A 19,159-nucleotide genomic window follows, 5' to 3' on the forward strand; every position below is an offset into this window, starting at 1 on the left:
AAACAGTCACTATACATACGTTTGTCTAGACTTCCACAATGTGGGCATTGGCTCATCATATTGCTGGAGGTTTTAACTTCTTACCTGAGTGCCCCTGTTGAGTTGATCCCAGAGTTCATTGTGCAGCACAGAGACTTCACTTTCCAGGGTTTCAAACTCCATTCTAGTGGCAGCCAGTGCCTGCAAAACAATCCAATAAGAGTGGATTAGACTTCATTTCCCCTTATCTGACTGGGCTGCATCCTACACTTCACACTAGGTTCTTGCACAAATTGGGAAAGTGATTTTCAGAACCAAGAGCAAAACATCTTACCTAGATGTCTAATAAGTGTAAGTTAGCCTGCTATGCTCTGTGGACTTGGGTTTGATTCTAACAGTATCTACATGGTGGACCATCCAGTCTGTTATTTATATAAGCTTTCCTGAGTAACTGAAAATAAGTACTCATTGTTCCAGCTTTCCCAGTTTCCAAAATAATACTAAACTATGAAAGATGCTGCAGTATTTGGGATGCAAACTTTAGTCACCCCATACAATTCTTTGCAAACAATGTACTCCCCACACACCAGCTGAATTGGCATTCCTCCAGAAGAGTGTGTGTGTGATGCGATGGTCCCTGTCTAGGATTTCTTTCATGGTCTCATTCCCACCGATGGCCAGGATAATCTCCAGCTGTCCCCACATTATTGAATTGGATTAAGCAGGTAATTTGAAAACAAATGAATGCCGTGAATGATATGGGGACAGGAGGATTTTCCTTAAGAATCAGGTACCTTTCTTGTCAGGAACAGGGAGCTCAAGATACACTTACCGCTTATACTCTCTCTAAATACAATAAAATATACCAGAGAGAGTAGGACACTTACCAAGAGAAGCAGTGAGAGCAGTGACTGTAGGGCAGCACAGTACCTGTAGTGGTCCAGTTTGTCAAAACCCTGCTGCACACACTTGCACCTTCCTCAGTACAATCTCTCCTGGTGGCATTACTTTTTCAAAGTAAAAACTGTGGTGGCATCAGGGTTTGAGAGCTAATAAATGCATTAGAAACATTGTATACCACACTTCCTGGAGACCATGAAAATATTCAGATCCGTGATCATCATTAGGGCAAAGGTGAGCTGTCTGCCTGACCATTACAGTTCAACATTTGCTGGCAGTAAGGCAGGATCATAGATACATTCTGCAGGGTTGCCATTGTACTTCATATACCTGTGACATACAACTTCATGACATACCCCTCATTTTTTCATACATCGTTGGGTGCCTACTTTTTATGACTGGTATAACACCATCTGTTCTTATGTGTAACTTATGAACTGTCTGCTTCAAGTAAGTAGTCCTAAACTGCTGCAAGGTCTTCAATGTAGGACATGGAGGTCACATAACAAATCAGACACAGGCACAGACAAAGGGTCAAGTTTCTTTCCCCAAAATTTTTGAGGCAGAAACTTTTAAAACTGAACCATTCCTGGTACATGTATTACCAGCATACCTCTCAACCTCTTAGTACAAGAAATCTAGACAAAGCCTGACAAAACGGGGGGACAAAGGCCCAAAAAATAGGGATATATTTTAAGCATTGCTCTTACAAACTTAGAAAGTTGCTAGAATAACATGGTCTGTGTTAACATACATTTTTTTGAAGGATTTGAAGTCTGAAACTTAAATGCATGTCATTACTTAGTGACTTTAATTCTCAGATAAATCCAGTGATTTGCCAGAAAACCACAAATTTTATGAGGAAAAGGCCAACAATTTGAGGCCAGAAATCTGGACATTCCTTGTAAATCTGGACAGTTGAGAGGTATGATTACCAGTACTTTGTAATACAACTAAATCCACCCACCTCAGACTCTAGCAAATCACTAAAAGCTACAATTAGGAAGATAAAAGCTGAAACTTAAAAGTGAAAGCTGAGGCCAAGATCAACTATAAATACTCCTTTAGCTACAATAGGAATATAAGAAACAATAGCCAGCAGTGCTCAGAAATATTTCAAAATGGTATCCCTACGATGACTCAAAGAACATTGCAAATATCCTGGAAGACATAGATTAACTTTCCCTCTCTGTAGCTGATCAGCAGATGGAAGTAGCTCCTCTCTTCATTCACTGGGTCTACTGGACCTGTCTTAGCCTCCCCTGGGCTCAATTTGACCCACATATAGGGCATCTAAGAAGATCAAGGACATTGCTGCAGTGTCATGCTGTTGCTAGGGAGGGTGCTGTAATTCTTATTACCTCATAGCAGCCTTACTGGCTCAATGACCTCTGTACTTGGAAGGTGAATGCCTGCTACTGCTTATGTATGACCACCAGACTAAGTATCTCACTGCTTATGCAGCATGGTGCTTGCCAGGCTCATACGCTGCTTATTGCTGTGAGTCTAGGCTACCTCTCTTCCCCCCAGGATGGGAAAGTCAATGCAGGCTGTTAACTCCCACTCTTACTTTGCAGCCCCTCCAATGCCTGTACTGCTATTTAAACACAGGTTATCAGTTGCTCACTAAGGGATTTATCCATCTGTGCCATGGGGCTGGTATTATACTAGCAGATACATTTACTGTAAATGTCAATTCAGAGGCAGCTTTCGGAACTAAAGAAAACCACGACTCCTTAACATCACCTAAGAACATTAAGGAGCATGTCCTAACTTGTACTCTCAAAACTGAAAACTACCTCAACAAACTTTATTGTATAACAAAATGCCAAATCTGCCCTTGCAGAACCCTTCTTAAACATTTTCAATTTAAGTTTAGCCATCGAGTATGTCCCTGAAACATGGAAGAAATCAACTGTAGTGCTCCTCCACATGGGAGGGTCCACCACTGACCTATGAGAACTACAGACCAACTAGTCTGACTAGGTTATAAGCATCTGGAGCACATTATACACAAGTTTCAGTATCAGAAATCTTTTACATTTTGACCCTCTGCAATTTGAAAATCTGCAGAGGCTGATGATGTAGGTCATGCAGTCAACACAACCTACTTGGACCTAGTCAAGGCCTTTTGACATAATTTCCTATTCAGGTTTTTCATGCTTCATCACATGCTCCACTACCTATATAATACTGTCCAGTAAAAATATAGTCTTCTGAATAAACAACTGACAAAGAGCATATCTTACAGGTTCATAGGTGTTTACTAGGCTAACAATCACAAGGGCCTTTTTAAGCCTAGCCATGCAGTTCAAATCTCTGACAAGTTCTGATACTCTTGATAAGTGTAAGCATGGGCCTGGGAGATTAACCATTTACAGGTTGCATGGGTCTTGTACTTAAAGTGTTGATTCAAAATGCTTGGTTATCTGCTCTGGTTCTAAGCCGAGTTGCTTTCTGCTAGGAGCTTGCATGTCCTCCTTATGCCCACATGTTTAGTTTCATGGTGCTGCAATTTTCTCCCTCCTCCCAAAGAGATTCATAGGTGAACTCATCGTTCTCCAATCTGCATGTAGTTTTGTGTGTGTGTGTGTGTGTGTGTGTGTGTGTGTGTGTGTGTGTGTGTGTGTGTGTGTGTGTGTGTCTGTGTGTGTGTGTCTGTGTGTGTGTGTGTGTGTGTGTGTGTGTGTGTGTGTGTGTGTGTGTGTGTGTGTGTGTGTGTGGGTGGGTGTGTGGTGTGTGTCTGTGTGTGTGTGTGTGTGTGTGTGTGTGTGTGTGTGTGTGTGTGTGTGTGTGTGTGTGTGTGTGTGCGCTCGCTCGCTCTTGTGCATGCATGTCTACTTTGCCATGGAAAGGCACTTTACCCAGGATTACTTTTTCGTCCTGCACCCACAGAGTGCTATGACAGGCTATTCTTCCCCATAACCCTGAACTGTACTGGATTAAATAGATAATTGGTAAAGGAGTAATTTAAATCCCACTGTTAACACAGCAGCAGCATTCATGATACATCCTGTAATTTGAGATGGTATTTTATTGAATCAGTAGGGTATCGCATTGTGGTGATATTACTCAGTTCTATAACTAGGGTGGAATGAAAGAGGGTCAGCTACCTCGGCTACAACCTGTTAGAGGTCATGATCAACAGATCTGAAAACCTTGCTGATTGACTGTATGTGCAAGTACAGCTCCGGGATTCATTTAACAAGCTATGTTTGATTTAACAGCTACGTAAATGAATGTGGCTAGTAGCTATTTTGTGTTCTCAACTTCAGATTTACTACATAAAATTGCCCTAATCAGAACAGCATAACAGGGATGGAAGGAACCACCATAAGCATTCTAAAGTGCTGTAATGACTCCAACAGTAGTACAGGGATCTGTGAATGGGGAGAACACTAGACACCATGGATAAAGTGAAGTGCCATAATGGCACGGACTTCACAAAGGTGATGAGGTTGGGGGAACAAGTAGACCATCAGGAATGACTCTTTAAAGTGCTGTAACTGCATCGACATTGTAACAGGGATAAGAGGTGGGAGGATATACTAGACCACCAGGGCCTATTATATATATTTATATAATATATATGTCACATAATGGCACTAAAGTATTACAGGGGTAGGAGGCCCGCGGGAGGGAAGGGACAGGTACACAGACTGTTGTGTGCATGTTTGTATGTTCTTGTTTGTGTACACGTGTGTGAGAAACTGGCTGAAGGGAGAATTCCACTGTGTACATGAGCAGCAGGTTACTACCAGGACATGCAGATCAGCCACGATCTGCACTTCACAGTAGCAACTGCGATGCAGGAAATGTGTAAATTAGCCAAAAAATGAGGTCTTACCTCATCATGACTAGCATATTCCTGAATCATAAGTGTGCATTTATAGAACTCCTGGGTACATGTTTATTTCATATCCACCCTAAAACAATATGCACACCACCTTTCATAGTAAATGGGCAGTCAAGGTCAAAGTAGTGGTTTGTTAAAAAAAGGTGGGGGGGGGCTTGAAAACATTGTACAGTCCTTTTGTCACTACACTCAACAGGTATCTCTGAGGTCTTGAGGCTGTTTATTTGTTTTTTACCTTTCTGGACAGATACTAAAGACAGAGTACCCTTACAGCTATGCTGTAAAATGTACAATAAGACTTAAGCCAGGTATTTCCTATAGAAGTTACTCATGGATCCATGACTAAGTACCAGTCTTGTGACTTAAGGCCTAAAAACAGTTTTGATTCCTGAAACTCAAGTCATGACACCACAGACACTAGTATGATTCGATCACAGTCCATCTGTCACAATACCACACATACTAGTACGATTTGATTACAGTCCATGTGGGTGTTAATGACCAGAAGCATACTCTCCTGGAATATATGAAGAGAGACATTATTGATCTCAGGCATGTATGCGTCTGACATTGAGCAGCATTCTACCTTCACCAACGATAATGCCACAATATGAACAAAAGATGACTGACTTCAGTAATTGGCTTTGTTTCTGATGTCTTTCCAGGGGGGGGATTCAATATTTGTCAGTGCGGGAGGACATGGTTAACAGGCCACTTTTATTGGCAAAGGATAGTTTGCACCTGTCTCTTCTAAGCTTCTGAATATTGATTAAAACTTTATCTACCCCCTTATTGCCTTTTTTTAAGCAATGCCAAACTGATAAACCTACCAGGCATAGCAAATAATACCCAAAGACATCTAACGGTGTTACTGCTCAATGCTAGGAGCCTAAACAAGAAACTCCACACCCTACAAGTTCTCCTCACTCTGGAGAATATAGACATCTGTGCTGTTACCGAGACGTGGTTTAGGTCCACAGAAAGTACTCTGACAGTGCAAGGCTTCAGTACTTTCCACACATTTAGGCCATCAATTGTGCAGTCAGGGACAAAAGGTACAGGAGTCTTAGTCTGTATTAACAAGTATAACTCTACATTAGTTAAACGGGATGATGCCCTGGGATTTATCCATGTGCAAATCACCATAGACAAAGTCCCATACCATTTCCTAACAATAAGTATAACTCTACATTAGTTAAACGGGATGATGGCCTGGGATTTATCCACCTGCAAATCACCATAGACAAAGTCCCATACCATTTCCTAGTAAGTTACAGGTCAACCTCTATGTCCCTAGAATCCCATAGCTCATACATAGACCCAATTGGGATACTTACCATTAAACCAAATACCCTATTCATGGGAGACTTAAACTACCCCTCTATAATCTGGGAAACATATACTGTCTCATATTCGCAGGCACATTGATTCCTTCACTTAATTAACACAAATACCCTTGACCAGATAGTGTGCACATCCACCAGAGGTTCAAACATACTGGAAGTGGTATCCACCAATATGGGAGGGTGTTGCACCCCCCCATCTCACATCCTCACTGGAAATGTCGGACCAGAAAGTTGTCTCCGAAATAAAAATCAATTCAGTAACTCCAGCAAACCCTGTAACAGTTAGGAACTATTCTAAAGCAAACTAAACCCTATTAAGTGGTAGTTTATCATAATTCAATGTCTCTTCCAACCCCAAGTTCACAACAACTTATGCATTATTGTTCACAGATACTCTGTGCGGGCATGTAAATGGCTGCATAGAGGCTGCTGTACCTACTAGAAGCCAGCCCAAAACAAGCCATACTGGTGGAATCCTAACTTAAATAGGGTATATAACAAAACAAAAAGTCACAGCTAAAAGCAGGAAGAGAAACTTCCATAACAACAGGAACTCTTCAATTAATCTAAACAGGAAACTAAGAGGACTAGGTAAGTCCAGCGAGGTCAATTAAGAGGTCAAGATAGCCTCACAGGCTAAAGAAAACCACAAGGCCTTTTACAGCCATGTCTGAAACCTCAAAAGCTGCACATATCAGTCTGCCAAACTATCAATGGTTTCATCTTCACTGAGCAGAGCGACACAGCAAATTTGCTGGCTGATAAATTTAATTCAAAGTTCTCCCCCCACCCCCACCTCCTTCCATGAAATACCTACTAGCATAAAAAGGAGTAGGTCCTGGCACTGCCTCAGTAGGCTCCAACAATATTCAGGATGCCTCCTAAATAGCCGGAAACATATTCTATCAGAACCACTTGAGTCACTTTATAAACAGGCTTTGAACAACAAGAATGGGAGACTGCAATAGTCATTCCACTTCATAAGGGTGGACTACCAAATGACCCTGGAAACTACAGACCTATTAGTTTGACTAGTCTAATATGGAAAGCCATGGAACAATTTATCATGGAAATGACCAACAAAAACATAGGCAAACTTCAGATATTGGACCCAACCCAGTTTGGCTTTGTCAAGGAAAGATCATGCCTACTAATCCTGGTGGGCTTCCTTGAGAAAGTCGCCAAGGCAACAGATGAGGGGAAATCATTGCATGCTGCCTACCTGGACCTGGCTGAGACATTTGATATCACACAGTATAACTGACAAACACCAAACTGGGCATAAACCCCTACATAACTCACTGCATTGCCAGCTGGCTTGAAAACAGGACCCATGAAGTCAGGACTGGTGATACTACCTCCATTAAGAGGCCAGTCACCAGTGGAGGAACTTCAAGGTTCCATGCTGGGACCACTCCTATTTGACATCTACTTCTTAGAGGTAAAAGCTAATATCAAAGGCCTTTAGCTGACTTAGTTCAGAGATGACTGCAAATTGGAAGTTGTTATATATTCCCTCCATGACACAAGCATCTTACAAGAGGGTCTACCACAGACAAATGACTGATTTCAAAGTCAGAGATTAGAACTCAATGCTAAGAAATGCATTATAGTACCTTTTGGGAAAACTTCTCACCCAGGCTAATTACTCAATTGATAATACACCCCTAAGAGTTGACCCAGTAATCACGGATCTGGGAACATATGTAGACATATGGCCTTTCTTCAACATGTGGCCAAGGTAGTGAGAAAATCATTCTATGTCACCCAACTTATAAGTAAGAGCATGACATCTAGGTCCAAGGAAGTCATAGTGCCATTTTATTTGGCCCTTATCAAACCCATCATTGAGTATAATGCCCTCTTCATCAGGTACCTGACCAGAAATATACAATAGTTGGAACTCCCACAAAGATTCCTTACCAGAAGAATCCAGGGTATAAGCACATTGTCTTATATGGTTTACATTAAAGCCTTATTTCTATATTCTGTCCCCTAAAGGTTAATGGCAGGCGATCTAAGCCTGGCATACAAAGGATCCTCGATCAATTTCTGATGGATCTTTTGCACATACTCAAAATGAACAGCATCAGAACCACTAGATGCAAGGATTTAAATTTTGCTTGTGACATAAACAAGACATGTTGCTGAGACAAATATGTGTCTCAGAGGACAGGTTCATAGGTTCATAGGTAGGTACTAGGCTTTCTGCCCAAAGGTATTTATAAGTCTAGCCAGAATGTGTTGGCTTTTTCCACCCCCTTAGATTAGTTCCCTGTGCCTCTGTCCAGCAGAGCCATTGAAGTGATCCCCAGGGTAAACTTTCTGTTTCCCATCCACTCGTCAAGAAGAGTGTTAGCGAGGAGCTCTGCCTAATGTAGATTGGAATCTTGTTCAAAAGCATGGGAAGTCTGGGACAGGAATGTATCCCTCCAGCACGTCCTATTTATTGTTGTGATGAGGTTTAGATCCCTACAGTGTGTGGCTTGAGGGGATATGGTTTTCTTTAGGTGGAGCATGTCCATCAATTCTGGGTTGGACATGGCCTTGTATGTCAGGCAGAGATCACCTCTGAGTAGGCGGTATGCAACCGAGTACAGCTGGAGTTTCTTCAGTCGAGCTGCATAAGATATCTGTTTGAGGCCAGTGATCCTCTTGGTGAGGTACTTCTGTGGTCTTCCCAGCTGTTGCAGGTGTCTTGTAAGGTACATCCCAAATGGGGCACTGTACTCTATGATGGGTCTGATGAGTGATGAGCAGAGGGGCACAATGACCTCTTTTGATCTGGATGCGAACCCTTTTGTGATTAGGTGGGCCACATAGAAGGATTTTCTAATCACTTTGGCAATGTGTTTATCAAAGGAGAGATTACTATGTACTTGGGTCCCCAGATCCCTTATTACGTCTTCCATATTTAGGGCACTACCACCTATGTGGTAGTTTGTGGGTACTTTGTTTTTTCCAAAGGGGATGACTATACACTTTTTGGCATTTAGCTTGAGGCCATGGTTTTGACACCAGGCATGTGTCTCAGTGAGACCCTTTTGGAGGATGTCTGTGTCAGCCAGAGAGTCAATTATAGCTCCTAGTTTGCAGTCGTCTGTGAACTTGGTCAGCCATAGTCCTTCTGTCCTTGCCTGTACCTCTGAGAAGTATATGCTGAAGAGGAGGGGTCCTCGGACTGAGCCCTGGGGAACACCACTTGTAACCGATTTAGAGTCAGACCTAGCTCTCGCAACTCTTACCATGTGGGTTCTGTCTATGAGCCAGTTGGCAACCATCTCGTGATGTGGGGGTTTATGTTCAGGCTGGTGAGCTTGTCTATAATACCAGAATGGGGAATGGTGTCGAAGGCCTTTGCAAGGTCTAGGTAGGCTGTGTGGACCACCTTTCCCTCGTCTATAGCCTTGGTAACTGTCTCAAAGAAGTCCACCAGGTTTAGGAGGCATGATCTGCCCTTAACAAAGCCGAACTGGGTAGGGCCCAGTGTTTGGAGGTTTCCAATGTCTCTGTTAATAAGATCCATGATGATGCACTCCATAGCCTTGCAGACCAAGCTAGTCAGGCTTACAGGGTGATAGTTCCCAGGGTATTGTGGAGTGGAATAACCATTGCTGTGCACCACTCTATGGGCACATAGCCTGTGGAGTGGCTGAGTTTGAACAGTGTGTTTAGGTGTGGGGTTAGTTCATCTTTGAGCTTGTGTAGGACACAGCCAGGGACACCGTCCGGTCCCACTGATGCTGTGTTTTTGGCTTTGGAGAGGGGTGTTTTAACCTGGGTGTCTGTGATTTCAGAGGCACTACATTCTTCTGGTATGGTTTTGGGCCCTTTTGGGGTTGAGTGGGGGGTGAACTTTGCACTGAACCTGTCTGCCAGGATGTTGACAATATCAGTCAGTTCAATGTATTTTGTGCCATTCTGCACTAACTCCGAGCAGATCGGAGAATTGCCACTTAGATTCTTGACACAGCTAAACAATGCCTTGTGGTTATCTTTGGAGTCCTTGACAATTTTTCTTTCGAAGTTAGCCTTGGATGATTTTATGAGGGATCATAGTTTCTTGCTGATACTGATCAGGGATGTCTTCTCTTCTTGGGATTTTACTCTTTTCTGTACTAATTTCCTCCTTCTATTGTATAGCTTGTTTATGGCAGGGGTCCACCAGACTGTTTTCCTTTTCTTGGAGGAGTGAGTCCTGGTTTTGCTTGGGATAGCAAGATCCATGTATTCTTGCAGGTGCCCATGGAGTGCATTAGTAAAGGATTTTGCAGCTTGGGCAGCGTTATCCTTTAGCATGGGGGTTTGAAACTTTTCAACTCGGTCTTAAGTAATGTGAAGTTTGCTTTTGAAAAGTTTTTCATGGTGGTTTCCTTGACCGGGGGTGGGGGCGGAATGTGGATATCCAAAGTGAATAGTTTATGGTCAGATCTAACCAGCGAGGGGGTTACCTCCAGTGTGGAACACCAGTCACCCATGTTGGTGATGACCAGGTCCAGGATCTCCATGCTCTGGAATAGGCTACCCACATATGTGAAGCAGAATCAATATCTAGTCCTATTTAAGTATAACCTTGACCAATGGATGGGAAATTCACCCTGGGTCTGGACTCCATGTCATTCACAGTTTGGGCATTACTGTCTGGCTCTGTCTAATATGCCCCCCCTTCCCCCACATAGCCTCCAGAAACTTCCTAACATACCCCTCCTAATAAATGCCCATGATACATAAAGACACAGTTGGATTGGATTGCATGTATAGGCTTATAAAGGCCTTGGTGGTCGTTTGCCTAGTATACAACTATGAACCTATTCAGTCTTAGTGGTTTTACATAATCTAATTCACAAAGTAAACACAATATTTTGTTGTTATACTTAGTAAGGATAAAAACAGTTTAACATGATGTTAGTACTGAAATGTCCTTTTTTCCTGGGTTTACATTCTTTCAGTTTAAGTATTAGATAAAGTATATATATATATATATATATATATATATATATATATATATATATATACACACACATACACATAGTCAAATATGATATCAGGGGAGGCCCATGGGAAGAAAAAATAGAATTTAGGGAGTTATGGTGGCAAGTGACCCTTGAGGCAGGAAATTACCCTGGGTTGAATGACTATGTTTCAATACTGCCTTTACTAAAATTAAGATGAGGAGAAGGTAATCACACACCACAAATCCAGTCTCACATAGACCTGTCACAACAGCAAACCAAACACATAAACACACAAAAACATACTCGGAGGCTCTAAATAAAAATCTGCCCAAACAGCAGAGACCTCCAAAGCAGATATCCAAGCAACCGCTACCCCACAACAATACCCACGTATCACATAGTTCACAAAGTCAGTGTGCCACACAGTCACAGCCCTTAAGGCTAAACAACACACCTAATACACTTGTAATAGGTGACTCTGTTGTCAGACACACTGACGTCCCACTCACCAGGCTGAACAAGGAGAAGGTCACTGTAAGCTGCCTGTCGGGTGCCAGGATCTGCCACATAACACAAGCACTCAGGTCACTCCAAAGCAAGTACAAATATGACTCCGTCATTGTCCATGCTGGTGTGAATGACCTGAAACGTACCTCCCTGGACTACATGAAAAGAGACATAGAGGAGCTCTCTGATCATGTAGCCCAGGCCGGTATGACCCTGACCTTGAGTAGCATCTTACCCTCACCAAGAATGATGCCACAGTATAAAGACAAAATTATCAATTTTAACAACTGGCTAAAGTATTGGTGTAATTCAAAGGGGATCCAGTGTCTGTCAGCCTGGGATGACATGCTCGACAAGCCACATTGCTTCACTAGGGACGGCTTGCACCTGTCACCCCTGGGCTTTCGAATATTGGCTAAGGCTCTTGCCACCCCCATAGTGCCTTTTTTAGGCAAGGCTCAAAAGACAAACCCACCTCCATAGGCAACACAAGGAAAAAGAAACTAAGGGTAATGCTGCTCAATGCCAGAAGTTCAAACCTCAAGACCCATGCACTTGAGGCTCTCCTCAGTATGGAGAATATCGATATCTGTGCAGTAACAGAAACCTGGTTCAAGGCTCCTGAGGGCACCCCAGCACTACCAGGTTATACCTCATACCATGCTTTTCGTCCCCAAAACTCGGACCAAACCACAAAAGGAGGGGGAGTATCCATATTCATCAAAGATGCCCACACCTCCAGGTTAGTGGCACTGCATGAAGCATCGGAGACCATCCATGTGCAACTAACAGTGGGCAAAACTGCCTTCCAGTTTGTAGCCTGCTACAGACCACCCTCCCAAACTCAGGAACCTGACTCAGCTTTCCTGAGAACACTGGAGAATATGAAGGTCTCTCCAAACACCATCATATTGGGTGACTTCAACTACCCAAACATAAACTGGGAGCACTACTCAAGCCCCAACACCCTCGCCCAATGGTTCCTAGAATTTATAAACTCAAATGCTATGGAACAACTGGTCACCACTCCCACAAGAGGGGAAAACATATTGGACCTGATCATCACCAACATGGGGACTCTATGTTCCATACCAGAGGTATACCCCTCATTGGTAAGATCTGACCATAAATTAATCTCACTGGACATCCATATACCATCCCCACCCCCAGCCAAGGAAACCACAGTGAAGAACTTCTCAAAAGCAAACTTCACACTTCTCAAAACTGAGGTGGAATCCTTCAAAGCCCCCGGGCCAGTGGAAAATACAGCCCAAACTGCAGAATTCTTTACAAACGCATTATGTGGACACCTACAGGAATGCATGGATCGTGCTATCCCAAATAAAACCAAGACTCACTCCTCCAAAGGCAGGAGACCTGTCTGGTGGACCCCAGCCATAAATAAGCTATACAACAGAAGGAGGAAGCTTCTACATGATAGAGCAATATCCCAAAAAGGGAAGGCATCTCTGATCAGTACTAGCAAGAAACTACGATCCCTCATAAAATAATCTAAGGCCAGCTTCGAAAGACAAATTGCACAAGACGCTAAAGATAATCACAAGGCCTTCTTTAGTTATGTCAGGAACCTGGGTGGCAACTCCCAGATATGCTCTGAGTTAGTGCAAAATGACAAAAAATACACTGAACCCACAGACATTGCCAACATCCTGGCAGACAGGTTCAGTGCAAACTTCTCCCCTTCCCCAAAAGAGCAAATGTCTATCCCAACAGAGTGTAGCCTCCCTGACATCACAGATGCACAGGTGAGAGCTGCCCTCTCCAAAGCAAAAAACACAGCATCAATGGGACTGGACGGTGTCCCGGGCTGCATCTTACATGAGCTCTAAGAAGAACTGAACCCTCACATAAAGTCACTGTTCAATCTCAGCCTTACTACAGGATATGTACCCAAGGAATGGTGTACAACAACAGTGGTCCCACTCCAAAAAGGTGGTGCCACAACGGACCCCGGAAACTATCGCCCTATAAGCCTGACTAGCCTGGTCTGCAAAGCTATGGAGCGTATCATCGTGGAACTCATAAACAAAGACATTGGGAACCTCCAAGCACTGGATCCTACCCAATTCGGTTTTGTTAAGGGCAGATCCTGCCTCTTGAACCTGGTCGACTTCTTTGAAACAGTCACCAAGGCCATAGATGAAAGGAAGGTAGCCCACAAAGCCTACCTGGACCTCGCAAAAGCCTTCGACACAATACCTCACTTGGGCATCATAAATAAGCTCACAAGCTTAAATATCAACCCCTATGTCACAAGATGGGTTGCAAACTGGCTCAGGGATAGAACCCACATGGTCAGAATTGCAGGTGCCATGTTAGACTCTAAACCAGTTACAAGTGGCGTCCCACAAGGCTCAGTCCTGGGACCTCTCTTGTTCGGTATATATTTCTCTGAGGTACAGGCTAACACGGGAGGACTATGGCTGACCATGTTCGCAGATGACTGCAAACTGGGTGCCATAATCGACTCGCCGACTGACACAAGCATCCTCCACAAGGTCTCACAGAGATGGATAACTGGTGCCAGAGCCATGGCCTAAAGCTAAATGCCAAAAAGTGCATAGTCATCCCCTTTGGGAAAAACAAAGTGCCCACAAATTACCACATAGGTGGTAATCCATTAATCTGGAAGAAGTAATTAGGGATTTGGGGACCCAAGTAGATAGCAATCTCTCCTTTGACAATCACATTGCCAAAGTGGTTAGAAAGACCTTCTATATAGCCCACCTTATCACAAAAGGGTTCACATCTAGATCAAGAGAGGTCATTGTGCCCTTCTACTCATCACTTATCAGGCCCATAATTGAATACAATGCCCCATTTGGGATGTACCTTACCCGACACCTGCAGCAACTGGAAAGACCCCAAAAGTACCTCACCAAGAGGATCAAGGGACTCAGACAGATGCCCTACGCAGTTAGGCTAAAGAAACTCCAGCTCTACTCAGTTGCTTACCACCTACTCAGAGGCGATCTGTGCCTGACGTATAAAGCCATGTCCAAACCAGAATTAATGGGCATGCTCCACCTCAGGAAATCCAAATCCCTTAGAGCTACACACTCCAGGGACTTAAACTTCAGCACAGAAATAAATAGGACATGCTGGAAGGACAGATTCATATCCCAGAGGCTCCCCTCACTCTGGAACAAAATCCCAATCCATGTTAGGCAGAGCCCCTCAATGACCCTCTTCAAGAGAAATCTTGACGAGTGGATGGGAGATCGTAGGTTTACCCCTGGGATCTCTTCTGTGTCCCTACTAGACAGAGGCACAGAAAACTAACCTTAAAAGGGCTATTTTCTGTGAGCTACTATACAGAGGCACAGTCAACTAATCTAAAAGGGTGGCGAAAACCAAACACACTCTGGCTAGGCTTATAAATGCCCTAGGGCAGATAGCCTAGTATCAACCTATGAAGATCAGCTAAGCTTTGAACGCAAGAGTGTAATTTATTGAAATAACCACCAGATGGCAATATATTCTTATATTCCCTATGTATTTTTATCACCTCAGAAATTGAGTGTTATATTTCAGAGTGTTCCCAATATCTCAATGGTATGTTATTATAGTTATATATAACATACAAGAAAAAGATTTTTAATATGGTGTTTTAATATTGTATAAAAAACATTTACATATTAACATTTTTAACACTAAAGGATGGTTAAATGAAAATAAGGTGGTTGCATTTTTAACAATGGGATTTTAAATCACAATATTCATTGGTTGTTTTAAATGTACAGAATGCACACTCATTGGTTTTAGTTAATTTAATTTAATATAAATATGAGAAACACATGGTTGCACTGATCATCTGATGAAGTCTAGTTTTATAGGACGAAAATGCATTGTTACAAGTGAAGGTGTTTATGTTATGCTGATTTTCTGGTCGTATTAAGTGGCTTGAATAAAACTGTTGAAATTAACTTGTTTTGGGTCTCCGCTCCATTGTTCAGCACTTTTCATTTGGATTACAAGTCGTAATTGGTGCAGTTCCACTATTTTTGTTTATATGTATATATATATATATATATATATATATATATATATAGAGAGAGAGAGAGATACACACACACACACACACACACACACACACACACACACACACACACACACACACACACACACACCATACATATGATTAAACTTCAGTTTGTCAACTAACACAAATACCAAAGATAAACATACTAAATGTAATAAAACAGCCCCACTGCTTGGCTGGAGTTTTCAAAATAAACCTGACATATTAGCCCTTACTGAAACATGGATACACCCCAATATAAAAAGACTCAGAAATAATACCTCCACAAATTTTGCAATTACCAGGTGAGATAGATCTAAAAAGAAAGGGGAGGGGATAGCCCCCCTATATCCCTCTGCACTCCGTATCACACCCTGCACCACTAATATACCCACCTTTTCTAATGCTGAGGTACTAATCTCTTTTTTGAACCTCAACACAACAAAAAGAATTGCATAATAGTAATATATCCTACCAGTCACAATATACCAGTATTGGAAGATATACTATCCTGGACATCACAAACAGTAATTCATGAAACAATAATCTTAGGACATGTAAATATAGACTGGCAGACGATTGCTTCCAAGTCCTCCATAAATATTATCAATCTGTATGTTTTTTCACAACTTATCAATAGTCCAACAAGATACAGCAAAGATCTTACCTGTCAATCCACCCTAGACTGGATCCTAATATTCCACCCCTCCAATTATCCCTCTTCAGGTACATTATTTCCCTGAATGATCATCTGCCAGCTTATGCCATTAGAATAAACTACCAACAACCAAGAGTAAACACTGTAAAATTGGTTAGGAATTCAACTAATTTTTGTCAGCATAAATTTAAAAATCTCTTACATGAAATAGATTGGACACCTCTTAAATGACTACCCCTTAATGATGCTGTACTATACTTTAATAACGCCTTCCTTCACATACTTAACAAAGCAAACTTAACAAAAGCAAACAAAATCATGTTAACTTCAAAACACTACATAAGAAAATAGCAACATTAATCAACAAAGATAAGAAATCATACTATTCCCAGCTTCAAGTCTAGCACAAATCCAACACCCAAAATATTTGGACTCCATATCTACTCTACTTAACCCAAGAACAAACAGTGATCACACCCCATCACCTGATACCCCTCCATCACATACACTTCATAAATCAATAGCAGACCTGCTAACACCCCTAACACTGGACCCCCCCACCCTGCTACCTGTTTAGGCACCAATCCTGTACCATCTACTACCTCTAACCCTGTCATTAATAAACTCCCTAATCAACAAAATGTCATACAAACCCCATTCTCATTTCAGCCCGTACCCACTGATACCATAAAGAAACTGCTACAAAAACTAAAACCCTGCTCCACTTCAGCTGATAATCTTCCACCACACTATCTCAAATTGGCTGCCAACTCAATCGCCTACCCAATCAGTATCCTTATAAACAGGAATTTAAACAAATCAGAAGTACCAACCACATAGAACTAATCTCACATCACCCCATCTGCAAAACAGGCAACTCTATTGCACCAACAAATTTCCATCCTATATATCCATCTTGTCACCCATATCCAAAATTCTCAAAAGAGGTATCCATCAGCAGGTAATGCAATACCTATTGTAAAAAGTACAATTGTGTACACTTACCATAAATGTAGATGTTCATGTGTATTCACTGTTGCAGTCATCACACTTGGGTTATCTGCCTGCAGGTAGCCCTCAGTCGGCCCGAATACCAGAATCGTGGGATTTCTGTGTCGGATGCAGTCGTCTCTTCCATGACGTTAGGTCGTCAGGGGTATGAAACATGCAGCCGATGCCATTACATCAGTTTTTATTGCCCCAGATGTCAGGAGCCCCCAAAATAGGAAGCAATTACCTGATGTGGAATACCTCCAGTAAAAAGTAAATACCATTGCAATAAGATATGGCCAAAAAAGAGGGTAGGTAGAAAGTATATAAAAGTCAGGGGGCTGGAGGGAGGGTAACCAGGACTGCAACAGTGAATACACTCCAACATCTAAATTTATGGTAAGTATACACAACAGTACTATGTTCTGCGTGTTTCACTGTTGCAGTCATCACACTTGGGTTAATTCCCAAAGCTGAGGAAGGGTGGAGGCAGTCAAAAAGTATTAGGGCTGGCTAGCAGGCCTTGTAAGACTGCTGTAGCAAATCCAGCTCTGGATTTAGAAAAGATAGGTAAGTGGTAATGCTTGGTGAAGGCGTGTACTGAACTCCAGATTGCAGCTTCCAGGATGTCCCTGGTAGGGACTCCCCTGAGAAATGCTTTAGAGGTTGAGGTAGCCGTAGAGGAATGGGTTTTGATCCCCTGTGGGGTAGGTTTTCCATGGTGCTTGTAGCAGAAATGGATGCAGTGCGCTATCCATTTGGAGATGGCTTGCTTTGAAATGGCCTTGCCCTCTGCCCCTGTAGCAAAGCTGACTAGCAGCTGGTCAAATTTTCTAAACAGTTTAGTCCTGTCAAGGTAGAACCTAAGCTGTCTGTGCACATCCAAGGAGTGCAGTATCCTTTCCCCTTTATTCTGAGGATTAGGAAAAAAGGTTGGTAAATGGATGGATTGGTTTAAAGCCACACTGGAAACCACCTTGGGCATAAATGATGGGTTAGTTCTGAGGGAAACCCCATCCACATGGAAGTTAATGAAGGGTTCCACAGCCATAAGGGCCTGTAACTCAGGCACACTTCTTGCTGAAGTGATGGCTAGAAGTAAGGCTGTTTTCCAAGAGAGGAATTTTAACTCTGCTGTAGCAGCAGGCTCAAAAGGGGGAAGCGTGAGCTTCTCTAGTACAAAGTTAAGGTCCTAGACAGGGGTGGGAGCTCTCCTCGGGGGTCTTAAATTGTTAGCTCCTCTCAGGAACTGTTTGACCAGAGGGTGAGAGAAGAGGGGTGGCTCAGTATTGTAATGAACTGAGATGGCAGAGGCGTGAATCGTAATGGATGAGAAGGATAGGCCTTTGTGGAGCAGCTCTGCTAGATAATCTAGGATATGAGGTAAGGTGGACATGGCTGTGTCCTTTCCCTGAGACTGGCTCCAAGAACAGTATCTTTTCCACTTTTCTGAATAGGGTTTCCTAGTACTAGGCCTCCTGGTCTCAAGGATGACATCCAGCACCTGTTTGCTGAGGGTTGCTGGTGATGTATTTAGAGAATAAGCCAGGATGCTAGGTTCAGGGTTTGCAGCTGAGGATGCAAAATTTGGCCCTCCTGCTGGGACAGCAGAGAGGGGATCTGATGCAGGTGCCAGGGTGGCACTGTTGTCAGACTGCATAAAAGTGGGTACCAGTACTGGTGTGGCCCGTCTGGTGCAATAAGGATTGTCCTTAGCCTGTCCTGTTTGATCTTGAATAGTACTTTCGAGAGGAGGGGCAGAGGGGGAAAGGCATATATTGAGAGGTTTTCCCAAGTAAAGGATAGGGCATCCATTTTCCATGCTTGGCTGTGGGGAGTTCTGGTGCAAAATTTGCTCAATTGATGGTTCTGGAGGAAAGCAGAGAGGTCCACCTCTGGTGTCCCCTACCTGTGGATTAGAAGCTT

At 42.8% G+C, this 19,159-nt stretch overlaps 1 protein-coding gene across 19 annotated transcripts in view; it reads right to left on the reverse strand.

Moving 5' to 3' along the window:
- PLEKHA6 (pleckstrin homology domain containing A6) overlaps positions 1-19,159 on the reverse strand; it is a 1,822,600-nt gene that overhangs the window by 224,093 nt on the left and 1,579,348 nt on the right. For all 19 annotated transcript variants that reach the window (XM_044076969.1, XM_044076965.1, XM_044076964.1 and 16 more), the window contains one exon: positions 85-180. In XM_044076969.1, coding sequence (XP_043932904.1) covers positions 85-180 — 96 coding nt within the window. The remainder of the gene's footprint in view (positions 1-84; positions 181-19,159) is intronic.

Source organism: Protopterus annectens, chromosome 7.part0 (assembly GCF_019279795.1).
Source record: "Protopterus annectens isolate FY-2018-M chromosome 7.part0, PAN1.0, whole genome shotgun sequence".
In the NCBI taxonomy this organism is placed as follows: Eukaryota; Metazoa; Chordata; order Ceratodontiformes; family Protopteridae; genus Protopterus; species Protopterus annectens.